The sequence below is a fragment of the Balaenoptera borealis genome (genome assembly GCF_965194805.1).
Source record: "Balaenoptera borealis genome assembly, chromosome: 6".
Lineage (NCBI taxonomy): Eukaryota > Metazoa > Chordata > Mammalia > Artiodactyla > Balaenopteridae > Balaenoptera > Balaenoptera borealis.
The window spans coordinates 50764922-50784660 of NC_138863.1; the positions used below are offsets into that span (position 1 = coordinate 50764922).

Sequence of the window (19739 nt, forward strand, 5' to 3'; positions counted from 1 at the left end):
GGAGGGAAAGAGAGGCGAGGCCTGCCTCGCAGAGCACATCTGCTGTGTTCAGCCGGGAACGTCTGTCAAGCAGTGGGAGGGAGAAGCGCATGGAGCCACCAGCCCACTCCCGGGAGAAACTCGCCAGAAAAACACCCGCCCTGCTCCCGCCCCACTCCTCCCCGCGGGCTTCTGCTGGTTTCTTTAGGGAGGTGGTGCGGAAAGGCAACTTTTGGGAACTTGAAGGAGAGGGGTGTGTGGCGAACAGAGAAACGTGACCTCATCGGGTTCCGGCTTAGACTCCGCTGCCGGGATCAGGGGCAGTGGGCGGGCCAGGCCGGGTCGGGACGGGTGTTGGGCCGGGGCCGCGTCCCGAGCGGCGGCAGCAGCGAAGCCGGGCGGGGCGGGCGAGGGCCCCCAGGCGCAGTTCCCTGTCCGGCCTCGCGGGGGCGCCGGCGCGGCCGATCAGGTGACCGAGCGCTCGTCCCGGGCTGCGGGAAGCGGCCTCGTTCTCAGCCGCCGGAGACGCCGCCGCCGCCGCCGCCACACCTAGTGGAGGAGCCCGGGAAGGCGGCTCGGTGGGGGCTGGGGCGGAGAGCGCCGGGGGTGGGGACGGAAGGGCGGCGGGCGGAAAGCAGGAGGTTGCCGGGGCGCGGGCTGCTGAGGGGAAAGGGACCCCAAGGTGTCCGCCGCGGCTCGCTCTGTCACCGGCGCGGGTTAAGGGCGCGAGGGCCATGGGCGAGCTCCCCTGAGGCGGAGGTCGCGGGCGGGAGGGGAGGAGGCCCGACAGAGGTAGCTGCGGAGGCCGCGGGCCGGTGACTGGGCGCCAGGCGGCCGGCGTCGGCGGCGGCACCACCACCAGCACCACCAGCACCTCCACCATGTCGCGCTCCGTGCTGCAGCCCAGTCAGCAGAAGCTGGCGGAGAAGCTCACCATCCTCAACGACCGGGGCGTCGGAATGCTCACCCGCCTCTACAACATCAAGAAGGTGCGCACGGGCCGGCGAGGCCGCGGCGGGGGCGGCGGGCGGGCTGAGGAGGGATGGAGAGCGGGGGAGGCCCGGGCGGTGGGGGCGGCGGGCGGCGCCCGGGACAGAAATCACCGCCTCGCGGCTGCAGGCCCGGCCGGGGTCGCCGGGATGCGCCGCGGCCTAATGCGGAGTCCCGGCGCCTCTCCCGCTGGCTCGCGGGCCGGCCAGGGGCGGAGAGGAGCCATTTCCCCGCTCCCAGCGGCCAGATCCGGCCGGCCCGGCGCGGGGTGAGGGGCGCTGCCGCCGCTGGCGCCCCCTCCTCGGCGCCCCGGCTCCCGGAACGAGCTCTACGGGAAAGAGAAGAGGGTCGGTGGGCGAGAGTCTAGGAGGGGGATAGGAAAACTTGGCTGTTCCATAACTGAGGTCGGATGGTAGGAACCTGGCGGAGATGGAAGCAGTTGTTTTCTGTTTGGGGTTTGTAAGTGTGGGAATGTGGGAAGGGAATGGCTAATCAGGATGAACCCCACATCCCCTCCACTTTTGCCATTTTATTTTAGATTGCCAAATAAAAGCCATTTGAGAGCGTGTTGACGATTTGGAATTATTTCATTTTGAAGGTGGAGAGGAGGGGGAAGTGAGGGTGGAACCAGTTTTCTCCTGAAATACTTCTGGGTTGTGAGTCACTAGAACAGGAATAACAACCTTCTCTCCCCTTCCCTCTTTACTCCTCCTCATCTTAGTTTTTCCAGCCATGTCTGATAATACCAAAACATCATTTCTTAAAGTTCGGTGTCTATACAAAATAAAAACTGTGAATATGTTGCTATTACTGCTGATTTTATCGCGTATTCTGATAATTTGAGTAGCTCTAGCTAATAGGCCTATTGAAAGTCTTTACGTGGCTTCAGCAGATTAAGGAATGAGGGGCTGAGTTGGAGTTAAGAAAAATAGATGTAAAGATAGAACAAATATTAATTTATCTTAGGAAAGAAAGACCAAAATCCTCTTTCTTTTAAGACAAAGTTAGTAAGTTTTAAATAATTTGATAAAGAGAAAGTTAAGATTTTTTTTGTTACAATCTAGATCCTGACAGTTTCCAATGTGTATTTGATGTTATATCTTCGTAATTATTTTTGTTGGCTTTTTATTGCATGCTGAATGTTTCCTTTTAGTTTAATCATAGCAGTAGAGTTGTAGCCCTTGTGAATTAGGACTCCTGAAGAAAGAATATTTAAAAAAAATTCATATCATGGGGTTCAGTGTAAAACTGACTTATTTGAACAATTTGATGTAGACACTGAATTCTAAAGGAGAAAACTATCCTGGCTTAATAGTGATAAATTTTGTGTAAAGATAGCTATGTTCCAGTCGCTTACCTGGATGTGAGGATTGGTTGACTTTATACGCAGTGCAATCTGGATAGTAACTGCAACATGACTGTTCACTTTGTTACATTTTATGTGGCAGGAGCTCGGGGTCTTTATAAAGAAGCCCTCTGCATTTACGAAAGAGCCTTGGTTATAAATTTATGTAAATTAGGAATAATTTAATTTTAGATAGTATTACTTATAGGTTTCATTGACCTGAACTTTTTTGTGAAATTATGCTCCTTAACAAACTTGGAAATTGGTTCCTATATGCCCTTTGTGCAAAAAACGAGCAAGTCAAACATTACTAAAAGTTTCTAGACATGTGGTATTGTGGTTAAAGGAAATGGTTATGATGGTTTCCAGAAGAGGAAGTGAGAGTAACATCAAAAGTGATTTGGGTATTTGGGCAAAATACCTCTTTTTAAAGAATTCATTGAACATTTTTATGGCATAAATACAATCAGACTTTACATGTTTCATCTTCATAAATGAAATAAGGTTGGACTAAATTCTAAGCATTTGAATGCTTATAATTCCAGTTCACTGCCTTTTCTCAAAAGCATATTTTTTTTCACTTCCTGTTTTGAGAAACTCCAGGCTCTTGTATTATTAAACTAGTAAAATTTAAAATGAGTTGAATGTGATCATTATATCCAAGTGGCTAATATTTTGAATTATTGAAATGTTATATTTCAGCACTTAACGGCATTTATAATTTCTTGAGAAATATTTTTCTACCTCGCTTGATTGATTATGAGTTCTCTCTAGGTGGAGACAGTGTTACTTATTTTTGAATTACTGGTACTTATTTTTGAATTACTGGTACCAGGTACTTACCTGGTCCATGAGGCCTTCAGTTAGGGCTTGTTGAAAAGGATGAATACATTATGTATAGTGTATTTTATATATATGCAACATATATATGAATATGTGTATAATCTTGCTCTATTTTTGATAATAATAGCTTTTGCTCTGCTCTCCTTGTGTGATTTTGCATACAAATACATCAGATGGATTTTGACTCTTTTGGCCTGTATAGAGTTGTCTGTAAAGGCTGGCATAGCTTCCTGGCTGGCTAGGATTGAAACATTTGTTCAAAAATCTTGCCAAAAAAGTGAGTGAGATCTGTTTACCATGTGTTTATAAGGTTCCTGCTGTTTACATTTTTATGACAGTATAAACCACATAATCTTTTCAATCTCTATCTCTTATACCTCAAAAAAAACTTCTACCGCATAATACGTGCCTGCCAGTCAATTATCACATTTTTATTAATGCATGTGTGCATTAGATTGTCTATCAGATCTGATTGCTCTGTTTCAATTGAAAGTCTGCAATGGCAATATTTTAGTGAGCATACACAGTGAAAAATACTGCAGTGACCTAAGTAAAATAACTTTTTAAGTTACTGTAATCAAGAGTAATAGGCTTTAATGCTTATTAGGGGAATGTAACATGGTTTCTGGAAAATGTTTTGCTTTTTTAAATAAAATTTCATCAATTGAAAAATTTTTGAGATCCTTATATGTACAGGTTATGAAAATTTTAAGGAATTTGTAGTCTAATCAGGGATGGAAGAACACATAAAGGAGGATTTTAGGGAAAAGAGGTGAAGGTGGTAGGTAGTTTCACATTTAAATTTATTTATTGCATAATTCCTTAATTTTTTAAAAATTAAAAATATGTCTTCCCTTTTCTGGAAGCTAATAATGCTACTCACTTATATAGTGATTTTTAACATTTTCAGGCTACTTTTATATCTGCTACTGTGGCATGGCAGGCAGTGTGGTGGTGGAAATAAAGTGTACTGGGCCAGAAGTTAGGAGACCTGCCTTCCAATGTTTCAGTCTGTCTCTGAGAGATTTTGTAATATTGGGTAGGTGTCTTGACTTCCCTGAGCTTCCTTTTTCCTCATCTGTAAAATGGGGGAAAATTAACTGTGAAAGGAACACTAAGGTCTGTTCCAGCTCTGATTATATTATCTTTACAAGTAGATGTTAAGGCCTATTTTAAACAGTAACTGAGCTCAGTTTAGTTTTCCTTAATACAGGGATGGTAATGTGTGCTCTGCCTACTTCACAGAATTGTTTTTGTGAAGATAAAAGATAATAATGTGAAAACAGTTTAAAACTTCTATGAATGTAAGATAGTATTTGTTTAGGAGTCTCAGTAACTTTTTGGGGCAACATTTGTTTTTCTGAAATTTTACTGCTGCTTAGCAAACACATATGCCGAAATTCCAACAGAAGACGTTTTAGCTGACCTTAAAAATATTTTCTTCTTGTTTACTCTTTCTTGTTTTTTCTATTTTTTCCTACACCATCACCAACATGAACTTGATAACAACTGATAACAAAAGGTATCAGTTAATACTTTCATATTTTTCATCTTGTTAAATTATTGCTTCAATTTTAAAGGATAGAAAAGGAGAAAAGACCTACCCTACTATTGCAAACTTCTTTTTAATGGAGTATTTTTGCAGGTTTCAGTGTACTTTTACTTCTTTATTTGAGGAGTACTTCTTTTCCCACAGTCTTTTCCCCGTGATTTTGGATGAATCTATTTCATGAGGAAAGAAATTAATAGAATAGCAGTGTAAAATTGCAAGTCTTTAGCTGGTATCTGCTTATCTAATGGAGGAAAAAAAAATATATGTGAAGGATGCAGTCGAGGTAAAGCAAGGGGAATCAGATTTAGTCTTCCCTTTCAGTGTTACGTTTCTCTTCATTTAGGGCCTTATTTTCTGTGTTGGTTGATCAGGAGCAGAAGCATGTTCCAAAGATTGGGATTCTGGCAAGTTGTAGACTAATAAACATTGTTAGTATGCATAAGATTTTTTTTTCCCTAGGGAGATTTCGTTATCAAGATCCTTAAACGTGTTAAGAAGAAAACAGTCTCTTCATAAATCTGTATTTAAATAATATATATATTTACATAAACAAATCCTACTATATCTGTTTGTAACTTTCAAGGAAGCTGCCTGTAAAAATGAAGATTTGATAATTCTGTTTCTTGTTATGCTGGATGGTAGGCTGAGGAGATTAAGGTCACTGAAAAATTGCATGGGAAAAAAAATTATTTTTATTTTTTTAAGTGGCAGTGGTAGATTATCCATCCTGTGTTTCCTTTGTGGAATTGTTAGATAACTTAAATATTAATTTTTTTAATGATTATAAAAGGAATACATGTTTATTATCAAAAACTCAAACATGACTTCAGAAATTCTCTGCCTGCTCATCTCCCACTTTTAAAAATAAGCTGTATATAGTTAAACAATTTTCTGTACAAATGCTGACATATGTGCATGCATATTTTGTATTATGATTAAATTAAGTTCTTTCCAAAAGTAAAATTGAAAAAGTAGCATGGTACAGTTTTATATATCAATGAAATTAGGGTTCTTAATCTATTGCTTGTATACTTATATTTTAAGAAAATTACAGGGATGGACATATTTAGCTAGCTACATCCAATATGTTAAAAATGAGGGGAGCCAGATGAGAAAGTGTGTCAGTGTTGAAAATTCTTGTCCTTAACTGGCTAGGATGATTAAAAATTTAATTTGTATTCTTTGATAATTTACTAGCAGTGTTACTGTTAAGTAAAATTCTAACAATAATTTCAGATCACGTTCAGTAGACGTACATTTTATGTTAGAACTAAATAGTTTTATCTCTTTATTGTTCAACAAAAATAATGTGTAATAAAAGTAATGCTAGCTGCTATTTATTGAGACTCTATTATATGCTAAATTAAAAAAAAATTTTTTTATTTCTTCATAGATCTGTGATGTAGGTACCTATTCTATAGATAAAGCAATTGAATTTAGAGAATTAAATTTGCCCAACCTTTACTCTTAAAAAATAAGAATTTGGATTGGCACCTTTCTTTCTTAACCCCTAAGTCTGAGCTCTTAATTTATTTTTGCCATTAGATTTATAGTCATTAGTGAAATTTTCATGGTAGATATAATTAGATTTTTAACACACAATAACCTTAAAGAAATATGCAGTTATATTACAGAAATAATTTTCCTCTTAGACTACTTTTGTATGAACTTTGTACGGATTTGTTATGAAAAGATCATTGAGATCATAATTATCAGTATACCAGTGATTATTAAAGACTTCTGTTTAGCTTCGTAATGTATTAAAATGAGAAATAGTTTAGAATTAGGAAATTTAAAATTCAGTTTATTAGCATTTTTGAGGACATGTATTTTGTATTTACTTTTCATATTATATGCATTTTTCCTTTGTGATTATTTCTAATATTTAGTTCATGACATATTAAAAACACAAACTGAAAGAACTGACCATACAAGTAATACTAAGAAAACTAACAGGAAATTTTGCTTTAAACTGGGGGTAGAATATATATAAAGCAGGAAGGAAGGTGTAAACTCAAAGAAACAGTGAAATAGCATTTATCTTCCTTAATTTTAAGGACGCATACAATCATTTCCTCACTGAAGATATTCTATCTTTAATTTTGAGATTTTAAATATACTTTTTTCATTTTACATTTTGATTCCTGAAGTCAAATGGTAACACTTTTTTCATTGAAAAACCCTGCATGAATTATAAGAAATGCGATTAAGAAAGTGTAACCAGTAAGTGTGTTTCTTTCTGTCTTGGAGTTTACAAAAATAGCAATATTCTTTTCTATTCCCAAGGCATGTTTTTCTGTTGACTGTTTTTAGTATTGTCTTTATTAGTAAATGTAGTAAAATCTTCTTAATTTTGATCCTATTAGGAGTTTGCAGTACTGTAATTATTAGATTTTGATTTACTTAATCTGACAGTGATGAGAGAATCTCCTCCTTAATCATTTTGTCGCACACTATTGTACTGAAATGTTTTACTTAAATAAGTTAAACTTAATAAGCTCTTGAATTGTTAGTTTGTCTATGTTGTTCAACTCCATTTGCAGCGACATAAACATCTTCTTGAGAATTGAATGGTAATTAGTAACTTTTATTTGAATCTTTAACATTTTTAATAATGAATTTTGAAATGTATAATGGGTTAAAGGTTTCGAAGGAATCTCTTGTTTTAAGTAAAAGAGCCTGTACTGGAAAATACTTTCTTATTGCATAGTTGATTATTTTAGGTACTTGACAGTAATAAACCTGTGTCTTTAAAACTATTTTATAAGTCACATGAACTATTCTTTTAGTTAGTACCAAAAACTGAGAGTTTCCTTTTCATTCATTCATTTACTCTTCATTTATTGAATGTCTTCCTGGACACTGGGGAAACAGATACGTTAAGATACAGTTTCCAAGGCCAAGAAATTCATATTGTAGTGGGTGAGAGAGATGTATAGATAACTAACTAAAATGCAGTGTTTAAGTGTGGTTGTGGGTGTCTTGAGAAGGGAGTTAAAGATTCCTGTCTGGGAGAGATGGGAACAAGAGTTAGTGACTTTTGTGCTTGGTTTTGAAGTATGAATAGGAACTTTAGCTGGGCAGTGACAAGGAGTAGCCAGCCAGTCATTATTCAAGATTTCAGACATTTTTTCAGTGGAGTATATAAAGATACAAAATATAAAGTTATAAAATTCCCTGGTAATATCTAATGTCCTTCTTGTTGGCATATAGCCTCTAAACTTCTCTGTTATTTTCTCATACTTGTAGCATATTCTGTGGGTTGAGAGGGCTAGATTCTAGGTAAAGCTCTGATCCTTTTTTTTTTTTTTTTTTTTTTTTTTACTTTGGACAAGTTGTTTAGTCTTTCTGAACTGAATTAGGGTTTCTTTATTTAGAAATTGAGGGGACCAGTGGTTCTTAGTCAGGGATACACAATATAATCATTTTAGAAGGTTTTTAAAAATACATACATCTGGGTCATGACCCAAACCTACTGAATAAGAAAAAGCCCCTGAAGTGGTTCTGATGTTAAGAACCACTAAAATAAGTAAAGTGTAACTTCTTAATACTTCTGATTTCTTTTTCTTATAATCGTTCGCTATAATGATTTAATTTTGGTTTTTGGGGATAACAATTTCTGTAATGCTAAGCTGCACGTAGACCCTATACTAGCAAAACCATCTATAGGGTACTTATTTGCTCTCAGCTTCTCTTATGCTTCAAGTTATATTTTTTGGTTTTCTAAGCCGTATTAGTCTTATTGATTCTAATTCTTGAAATCTTAGATAGATATTCCAGTTTTCCCACATTTGTGGAATACTCTTTAATTAGCCTTATAAGGTTGACAATTAAATGAGTTAATTCACATAAAGTGCTAGTTGTAGTGCCTGGCACAAGAGTAAGAAGTGAATAAATGTTAGCTATTAGTTCTATTTCTGGGGCTTGAAACATAGTGGACATTTACTAAATGTTCATTTTTTCCTATTAATCCAGCTCAAGACCACCTTTAGGAAACATTTCTTAATTATTCCTTTTTACTGTCTGATATTATAGTTTGATATCTACTTACTGCTAATACAAAATAACTATTTGTACTTCAGAAGTATGTTTCTCAGCAGTCCTTTAAAGAGCAACTTCTTTAGAGTAGTAAAAATGTGACCACATGTAACACTTTAAAAAAACTGTAACAGAATGCCTTTGTTTTATAAACTGAAATGTTTCTGTATATGAGAAGCTGAAAAATGAGAACAACAAGGACATAGACATCTTCTTGAGAATTGAATGGTAATTAGTAACTTTTATTTGAGTCATTAAAATTTTTAACAATGAATTTTGAAATATATAATGCATTGAAATATTTCTTAAGTTTATGGTTTTCCCAGAACCTGTGCTTAGGAAACAGTAATCATAATTTATATACCTTTAAATCTGCTACTGTTGACTCTAATTAAGAGGTAATGTATAAAATTACATTAATTTTAAAGCATTTCTAATAATTTCAGTATACTTTCCTATCAAGCTTCTTAATCCAAACTGTAGAAGTGGGTTACTTTTTTTTCCTTCCTTTTTTTTTTCCACCTACCCCAGCTCAAGGGAGAAACTGAAAGCAAATTGGTTGGCCAAAGTATAGGTGATGCGAATGAGGGGAAAAAATGGAAAATTAATCAGTAATAATAGAATTTGAAGCTTGTTTTGGTCTTGATAGATTTTCCAATACTTACTGGAAAATTTCACACTGTATTTCATTATTTTTAAAATTAGAAAATAAAAGAATTATACACAAGTTCCTTTTACGGTCCATGATCTTATTGGGTGATGTCCATTTTTCCTCTAGGCATTAATTTCAATTTGCTGAAGACTCAAGGGAGAATCTTTGTCCCTTTATGACTTCAGTTTTGCAAAACCTGCTTTAAAACAGGTTTATTATTTCTTGTTTATTGAGTAAAAGTTAAATTCCTCTTTCTAGCATAAATTGGTCACATTTTGTATTTTTCTCCTCTTTCCTGATATTCAGATGAGGTTGATTTCTTTCCTGTGCTCTCAAAAATAGCATTCTCACTCTGATCCCTGGGATTTTGTTCATGGTCTTTTCAATTAAGTTATTGTATTAAAAGAAATCGTTTTGTTCTATAGTATTTTGGCAAAGGAATGTGTTTTATTGCTGAGTTAGACTAGAAATTAAAAAATAAAACTTATCGAAATAATCGGAATTTTCCTTTAATAGTGATTACTCCAATAAAAGTTTTGAGCAGCTGAGGTATTGAAAGAATGGAACTATTTTTATATACATTTTTGGGAGCATATATTTTTATTTTTTAAATTTACTTATGTATTTTTAATTAATTTTATTGGAGTATAGTTGATTTACAATATTGTGTTAGTTTCTGCTGTACAGCAAAGTGAATCAGTTTTACATACACATATATCCACTCTTTTTTAGATTCTTTTCCCATATAGGTTATTGCAGAGTATTGAGTAAAGTTCCCTGTGCTATACAGTAGGTTCTTTTTAGTTATTTATTTTATATATAGTAGTGTATATATGTCAATCCCAGTCTCCCAATTTATCCCTCCCTCCCTTCCCCCTTGGTAACCATAAGTTTGTTTTCTACATCTGTGACTTTATTTCTGTTTTGTAAATAGGTTCATTTGTACCATTTTTTTAGATTCCACATATAAGCGATATCATACGATATTTGATATCATATGATATGATATCATACCTTTGTCTTACTTCACTCAGTATGACAGTCTCTAGGTCCATCCATGTCACTGCAAATGGCATTATTTTGTTCTTTTTTATGACTGAGTAATATTCCATCATATATATGTACCACTTCTTCTTTATCCATTCCTCTGTTGATGGACATTTAGGTTGCTTCCATGCCTTGGCTATTGTGAGTAGTGCTGCAGTGAACATTGAGGTACATGTATCTTTTTGAATTATGGTTTTCTCCGGATATATGCACAGGAGTGGGATTGCTAGTTCATATGGTAGCTCTGTTTTTAGGTTTTTAAGGAACCTGCATACTGTTCTCCATAGTGGCTTTACCAATTGACATTCCCACCAACAGTGTAGGAGGGTTCCCTTTTCTCCACACCCTCTCCAGCATTTATTGTTTGTAGATTTTTTGATGGTGGCCATTCTGACCGGTGTGAGGTGATACCTCATTGTAGTTTTGATTTGCGTTTCTCTAATAATTAGTGATGTTGAGCATCTTTTCCTGTGCTTTTTGGCCATCTGTATGTCTTCTTTGGAGAAATGTCTATTTCGATCTCCTGCCCATTTTTTGATTGGGGTTTGTTTTTTTGATATTGAGCTGGGAGCATATGTTTTTATTTTTATTTCTTGAAAATTTTATTTATTTATTTATTTATTTATTTATATCTTTGGCCACGTTGGATCTTCGTTGCTGTGCGTGGGCTTTCTCTAGTTGCGGCGAGCAGGGACTGCTCTTCGTTGCGGTGCGTGGGCTTCTCATTGTGGTGGCTTCTCTTGTTGCGGAGCACGGGCTCTAGGTGTGCGGCTTCAGTAGTTGTGGTGCACGGGCTCAGTAGCTGTGGCGCACGGGCTTAGTTGCTCTGCGGCATGTGGGATCTTCCGGACCAGGGTTTGAACCCGTGTCCCCTGCATTGGCAGGCGGATTCTTAACCACTGCGCCACCAGGGAAGTTGGAGCATATGTTTTTAAATAAGTGTTTTTAGTGTTTTGGAATCTTTGGGTACTCAAAGTTAGTAACTGTAAAACCCTGAGCAAGTCACTGAATTTCGGATGCTCCTTTCCTCTCTGTTGAGTGATGGTTTAGATAATTTCTAAACAAAGGTGTTTTGCACGCAACAGCTGCCCAGTAAATGTTCCTTTTACTCTCTACTCTTGTGTTTTTATTGTTTTCCTTTTTCATGATTGTTGTTTAATCTCTTATGAATAGAGAGAGGACTATTTCTATCTCTATATTTTTTTAACATTGTGGTAAGGCAGTTCTTGAAAAAATACGTAACATTAACCATATGAAGTTAAGCTGTGGTACGTAATCTATATTGTGACAACTGAGGAAAGGCCTTGGGAAGGAATTTTGGTGGTAGATTGGCAGAAAGATTTGTTTTAAAGTCATATTTAAAATTACATGAAATCTGATTTTGAGGTTTCTAATCAAAGATGTTTATTTTGTGCCCTGAATAAAATATTATGTGGTTTTCTGAAACATCTTTGTTCTTTATTTTGGATAATAACGTTATATTTGTGTTTTGTGAAAAAACGAATTAGGAAATACTGAATTGACAATACTGACATTGAATTGGTTAAATGGAAAATCTTATTTTGATAATTGGGAACTCACTATAGATATCCAGGTGTTTTGAAAAGTTTTATTTAAAAAAATAGAAGGTAATTGTTTAAAACTTATAAGTACTTGTGTGCCAGGCACCTGAAATAAGCACTTTATGTGCATTTTGTCTTTTAAAAATCTGAACAATCTACCCTATGAAGTAGGTAATAATAGTATCCTCAGTTTATGGGTTAGAGTACTGAGGCTTAGGTTAAGCAACTTGCCTAAGGTCATATGGGCTGTGATCCACTTAGAGACAAGAATTGTTAATTATTATGTTTAACAGTATTTCCTTTAACATTTGTGTAATTTTATCTGCCACATTAGTCTTAACTTTGTTGAATTTAAAGATAATTAGAATATTCATGGGAAATAAAGTTCCAATTCTGAAAACTGGAAATTTAAGTATATAAATATTTAAATTTGCTTAGATCTTCTGGGATTTTAAATTATAGTATTTTATGCATTATGAAATCATGCTGAGTCAAGATAAAGTAAAACATAAGGTTTTAGTGTGGTGCTTTTAAAAAAAATTCTGTAGTTCAGATATAGTTTCCTTTTTGTCTGGTGAAATAGCCCTTTTAGCCAATTATGCAAAAAACCTTTTATTGTAGGGCTTTTAAGATTCAGGGGTTTAGACACAGTTTTGCCCTCTACTCACCTTTTCTTTTTTTGGGGGGCGGGGGTGGCGGTTTGCAGGTTAGAAGTACTGAAGAGTTTTATTGAATTGAATTGGTAATTTGTTAAACCTTTTGATTCAATCTTTTTGGTAGCGTTTCTGGAATGTATTAGTCTAAAATGTATTGATAACTAAATATAGTAGTCTATATCATTTTCTTAAATGTGGTATTTCAAAGGGCGATACTTTTAAGAATGAAAGATTAATTTTGTGTAATATTGTTACTGCAGTAGGATAGGGTTTTAGGTGTATCAACTGCAGGCTGTGTTCTTAAAATATAAGTTGTTATCTTATGATTCCTTTGTCCTCAATGTCATCAAAATGAAATTTTTGAGTTAGAGTGGGAAAGAAGATTAATCTTTATAAAATGAGACATCTGGTTAGTTGGAATTTTGCTGTACTCTTTCAGTATAGTAGGACATTCTTCTTAACTGAATTATTCAGTATGGCTCTTTGCCAAGATGTACTTACCTAGATGACCTTAGGCAAGTTGCTTAACCTAAGCCTCAGTACTCTAACCCAAAAACTGAGGATACTATTATTACCTAGGTACTTTTAGTTAGGTTTTACTTTTTTCTTGCACTTTTTTTTTTTTCTTGGCCTGAGTATTTGCAAGTGTCTGTATTGGTGTTAAGTAAATAAATCAAGTAGGTTGATTTCAGAAAAAAATAAAACCTATAAAAAAGAAGTTTCATAACTTCTTCACACTTCTGTATAGTGTCTATTAACCTTATATTTTTTATTGGCATTTTTTGAATGCTTCTGGTATACCAGATACCTTTAAGAATTCTGCTCATGTACACACATACAGACACTCATGTAATGGGCTGAAAACCTTTTTGGGTACATTGTAATTATTATCACCTAATTAACAGATGAAGAACCTGAGGCACAGAAAATCACTTGGTTATGTTACAGTTAGGAGCCAGGATTTGAACATGGACAGCCTATATCCATGTTTTTAACTACTAGGCTAATCTTTTTCTATAAGTAAAACAAACTTGGTATGTCTAGACTTGGAGTAAATGAAGAAATAAGTGATTGGGGGAAGGAGTTGTAGTCATTATTACTAGTTCTGTATACTCTGATAAAGACTATTCTGTGGTTACTATTCATGTGAGACTTTTAGGTAATTATAATTATAGCTATTGTTCACAACAGTTAACATTTTTAGAGCACTATGTGCCAGTCCTTTTGCTAAATACTGTACATGGCTTATCTATCTTTCTTCTAATCCTCATAATTACTCTATGAGGTAAGTACTGATTTCCCCATTTACACATGAAGAAACTGAGATTAGGAGATGTTATGTAATATAGTCAAGGTTCGATGGATAGTAAGTGATGAAAATTGAAATTCAGCCAGTCTTATTCCAGAGTCTGTATTCTTAATCTTTATGGCATACTGCCTCCCAGTGTAGTTTGTTTAGATATGGCCCACTGAGTAGTGTGGAAAAAGATAAATTAATTCCAAGGAAAGACAATATAACCATTTATTTTTCCACTGAAATGAAATTCCATTCTTTATGTTTTCAGTGTAATAAGAGCCATTCATATATAGATATATGTTTAATTACTTGATTAAATTCTTACATAATAAAATTTGTGATCATTGGAAATGGGTATGATAGTCTATCATATTTTCATTTGTTGATTGCACTAATACTGTTAGGATGGATAACTGAATTTTTAAGTAATTAGAGTATGAAAGATAATACATATCATTTAAAAAGAATTTGGCATCACTTTGGGATTCTGCACTGCCTCAGGCATGTTTATGAAACTTGCTTTTCATTTTATCATTGATATAAGGAAATGCTAATATGTAACTATTTCTATTGGGACAAATTCTTAGTTATGTGGTTCTTAGTTATTCTTATTTTATAGTATAATATTTTGGGGGAAGTAGATTAATTGGAAGATTAATTTATGAGAAATAATATTTTAAGCAAATGATAGTCTACTCTGAGGAAAAGTCAGATATATTTTAATATTTATGATGTTGAAATGGAATTTACAAAATAGCCTTTTATCGGTGTGGTGAAGGATTACAAAGTTCTAAATTTCTTATCTAATTATGTTTGAGAATTAAGATAATTCTTATTGCATTCCTATTTCCATTTGGAAAATATAGGAATGTTTGCATTGATTTTTATACTTTGGCTTGGAAAGGAGTTAGTTGATATTTGAAAAATAGTTTTAATTTGAGCTGAAGTGCAAAAGTCATCCAATAACGATTTATTTTTATTCTTGGCTACCGTTTCTTTTTAAGGTATGTAAAATTTCACTGATGGTTTTGCTCCTGTTTTTATAGTTGCATGTAGTCTTTATTTTTCCTTCTAGTATTATTTTAAGTTGATTTAGAAAGAGCACCAAGAAACTGACATGGTTGTACACCTACACAGTAGTATTTAAATATATATAAATAATATAAACTTTATAAATCTATTGTATACTAAAACTTGCTACTTAAAATACCTTTAAAATTATAGCACCATATAGTTCTCATCTTGTTTTGTTATTCATAGTCTGCAGTGCATAAGTTCTCTACTGAAACGTATGTCATAGTTTGACAATCATTGTTTACAAGTAATTTTCTCTCTTTTTATTACAATGCTTCCCCAGCAAGGACAAGTTTGGAAGGTTTGCAAAGCTTTTCACCTTCCCTCTGCCCGCTTGCCCGCTTTCAGATCAGTTTCATGTTTCATAACTTCTCTTTCTGCAATCCACAACATAGCCATAGTAAATGATAAAAAACATTAAATTGCAAAACTGTATTTCTTCACACAATAGTTAACTTTTCAAAGGACACATCCTCTTTAAAATGCAATAAAAAGAAGTTAAGTAAGAATGTTATAATTTTAGTAATTCCCTAAGAAATAGCATCTCACTAGAAAGCAGTTAATTAAATGTCACAGAATGAAACTGAACAGTATTGAAGATTATTCTGTATTGCTAATAGTTGAGATAAAAAGTTCTTTCTAATAATAATACCTTACATTTGTACAATGCTTTACAGTTTACTAGAGAGAATGCTGTACTGCTGATGTGGTCAAAATGTAAACATTTCCATTTGTTCTGTGCTTAAGAGATATAGAATAGATGTAGATTTCATTGTTTGAAGTGCTGCTGGTATGATGGAAAACAATGTAACTCAGATGTTCGGAGGAACAGGCAACACAGCTTTAGTGCTGTAAAGACAATTTTAGCAGCTTCCACTTCTTTTGAACTAGGGCTCTTGTATTAAAATGTTTAAAGTGAATGAGGAAAACATTTTGGAAGAGACATTTAAACATAAGCTTTTATTATATAACACGTAGAAAGAAACATTTCCAGTACTCTACTGAATATTTAATTTTGTAATATTTTAATAGCTTCAAATGAATACAGTCCTACCTCAAACCAAGAATTTTTTTTTTCTTTTTCTTTTTTTTTAGGTTTGAGCTTTTTCCTTCACTGCTGTTCTGCGCTAACTGCTTTGAAACTTTCCATGCATTTTTTTCAGTAGAAGAACATCTCTGTACTGTCTCCCATTGCATATTTCAGCTGTGACAGTCCCTGCACTTTGCCTATTCATTTTGTCACCTGCTCACCAAAAACAAATATCTCCTTAATTTCTGATTACAGATTTGCTATTATTCCTTGGTTTTAGAAGAAGGATGCATTTCACTTTTATTACTGTTGTTTTATAGGCTTGTGGAGACCCCAAGGCAAAACCATCCTACCTTATTGACAAAAACCTGGAATCTGCTGTGAAATTCATAGTCAGAAAATTCCCTGCTGTAGAAACCCGCAACAACAATGTAAGTCATTTAAATTTTTATATTACTTGATTTTAGCCATCTGTAGTGGTCAGTATAATGCTTGAAGTAGCTGTTATTTATCTGCTTCTTTATATTTAGACATACAAATTGCATACATTGATTAAGGGCTTTTAGAGATAATATTCTTATCTCTGAAACTGGAAAAAAAAATGACTGAGCTACATTGCCATTTTATTATAGAAAACATATGATCTTAATTTCTTATATACACTTATTACCTTTCAAATTGCAACAAAGAGTAAGGTAATAGATACATGTGTATTTCAAATATTTGCATGACTAGTTGGGGAGTTTTTCTTATAGTCACAGACTTAACTTTGTCTTGAAGTTAGAAAATGTCTTCATAGGGCTTGTATTGTTTTTAGTAATTAGCTGTATTTAGCTTTAAAATGTATTTGTTTCTCTAGTTTTTTCTATAATTGAGAAAAACATTTTTGAAAAATAATATAACAAGCTGATGGTGTTAAGGATCTTTATTATCCCATATTACTTTTCTCAGATGGGAAAATTTTTCATAGTACTCTATTGAAATATTTAGAGTCTTCCCAATATGTTCACATATCTTTTGGTAATTACTTATAATAACTGCTATGAATAACTAATTTTAGGAAATCGGGGTTATTTTTCACCTTGCTGTGGCCTTTTCATTTAAATTTTGTTGACTTGGAATCTTTCTGCATGTCTTCTCTTTTTCTTTATTTTTTTCTTTGATGGTCTTATAATTCTTGCTATCTCTTTTTCTTAATGTACAAACTTAGTCTAGAAATTTCCTCTTACATGTGATTTCCCTACTTTTAAGAAGCTCTGCTTAAGAAATATTTTGTCATCTTTTGGTTTCCTCAAATCGTGTATGTTCATTGAAGATTTGTATTAGCCTGTTGATTCATCTTTCACTTAAAAATATTTTAATGTAGAGGAAAAATACCAGTCAGAATTAACAAAATACATCTGATAAAGTGCTTTTTAAAGAATTAATTTTAAAGTTTTTATGTTTTTTGTGAGTATGGGTTATTAGAAGTCTTTCTTTGTTTCACAGAAGATTGTGTTTTATCATTGGTATATTAAGGTATCACAGTTAGTTCCTGATTACAAGTGAGTGATTCAAAGCACACATCCTTAAGAACACTGTTATTTGTGTGGAGAACTCTTTTTTTAGTTATTGACGTTAATTAGCTAACTCATCTGAGAGATTATATACTCACTCTAAATTAAAGAGATTTTATAATAAAATCTGTCTTACATTTAATTTCATATACACTTCTCTTTCTCATGGCTCAAAATCTCTGTGATATGAGCTCTTCAGAGAATCTTTTCAGTTTAATTTGTATACATATATATGTAAATTTCTGTGTGAGAATGAGCATTTTCTTAGAGAATTAGCAAGATCTGATTAAATATATATTCACTGTTTCATAACAGTAAAATTTTTTGTTAAAGAATAAATGGAGAATCTTTGTTCTTGATTTGCTGGGCAAGCTGTTTACAATAATGCTGTTGGGTTTTTTTTTGCTTGTTTGTTTTTTAATAGTTTTACTTGCCTTTTCAACTTTTGCAGTACAAAATTGATTTTTTAAATAACAGCTTTATTGCAATATGATTTACATAGCACGCAGTTCACCCATTTAAAGTATACAATTCAGTGGTTTTTAGTACCTCCACAGAGTTGTGCATCCAATGCCACAATCAATTTTAGAACATTTTCATCATCCCCCAAAGAAAGCCCAGACCCAATAGCAGTCACTCCTGCCAACATCCACCCTCCCCCGCCTCCAACCCTAGGCAAACACGAATCTGCTTTCTGTATGCCTGCCTATCCTGGAGATTTTATATAGAGTCAAATAACATGTCTTTTTTGACTGTCTTCTTTCACTTAGTGTAATGTTTTCAGTTTATTCAAGTTGTAGCTTGTATCAGTACTTCATTTCTTTTTCTTGCCAAAAAATATTCCATTGTGTGGGTATATCACATTTTATTTATCCATTCATCAGTTGATGGATGCTTGAGTTGTTTCTGCTTTTTTGACTGTTATGAATAATGCTGCTGTGAATATTTGTGTAAAAGTTATGTGGACATATGTTTTTTATTTCTCTTGGATATATACCTAGGAGTGGAATTGCTGGGTTATGTGATAATTCTATGTTTAACCTATAAAATCAATTATACATCGTTGTTGAATGTTATGACTACTTGTAGAATGTACTCTGGTTGTTTTGTTTGCAAAGTCTGAGTTCTGTCATATGGTCTTTACAACTATTCTATGTAATGCTATTCTTTTTTTTTTTTTTTTAACCTGCTGAAGTACTGTGTAGTTTTTGAGTATTTGTGAAGTTTTGTGATCTTAGTTTTGATTTGGGACTGCTAAAATCCTTTGAGAAGTTCCTAGCCAGTTTGGGTTAGGAAATGAGAAGTGAGGAGTTTAGTTTTATTGTTACTTTTAATTCTAGAGAAATAGTTAATAGAAGCTTAAGGACAGGGAATGACAGTAGCATCTTGTATTGATAGGAGCTTGCAGATTTCTGGCTACTAAAGCACACTGAAGAAATGGCATGATATCAATGATATCACAGTTGGTTTTTTTCTTTCTTATTCCTTACTCTTTTCTTATTCTTTGGGCCATTGTATAAATACATGCTTCAGACCATGCTTACTTTATCTCAGGGATGAAGGAGATTACTGGTTAGCACTTTTTTGTTTTGATTTATGTTATACAAGCACCACTTGTCCCCAATTCCAGAAAAGGCAGTCACGAAAATTAAGATTGTTTCAGTGAAAAATTCAGCAAAATTTTTGCTTTCAAGTTTCTAAAATAGATTCTTACAAAAAAGCCAGTCTTATTTTGCAGCCAAAAAATTGTTGATTTTTGATTGTTTCTTTAGTAACTGCTCCTGCTTCCAGCTCCTATACTTTTAAATCCAGTAGAAGCTGGGAGCACATAGATATCTAGTATACAATGAAGGAAGGCAGTGCCAACTAATAGCAGAATTGGTTCCTAACATGGCTTCAATAAGTGATGATGTTGGACTCTGTTGAGTCACTTTTACTGTCTTGCTTAGGCCCCTTTGTGACCAGTTATAAACTTACAGACTTTTCCCCCCAATTCTGGACTTAGGGAGAGTCTGTACCAAGGAATGTGATTTTGCTTTTTTCCTGGGTCATGGTGTTGAACTAAATGCCCTATATGCTTCAAAGCAGGTTGATTAAGTAAAATTCATATGAATGAAA

The 19739-nt window shown here is 34.8% G+C and overlaps 1 protein-coding gene across 3 annotated transcripts in view; it reads left to right on the forward strand.

Annotated features, from left to right (window-relative positions):
• The first annotated feature begins 211 nt into the window (after positions 1-211).
• The window catches only part of NCKAP1 (NCK associated protein 1), a 94857-nt gene continuing 75329 nt past the window's right edge, over positions 212-19739 (forward strand). Inside the window, exons 1-3 of one of the 3 annotated variants that reach the window (XM_082397512.1) lie at positions 212-968; positions 15319-15336; positions 16386-16496. In XM_082397512.1, coding sequence (XP_082253638.1) covers positions 861-968; positions 15319-15336; positions 16386-16496 — 237 coding nt within the window. In that variant the 5' untranslated portion in view covers positions 212-860. The remainder of the gene's footprint in view (positions 969-15318; positions 15337-16385; positions 16497-19739) is intronic. The other 2 variants (XM_082397510.1, XM_082397511.1) reach the window with 2 other exon arrangements.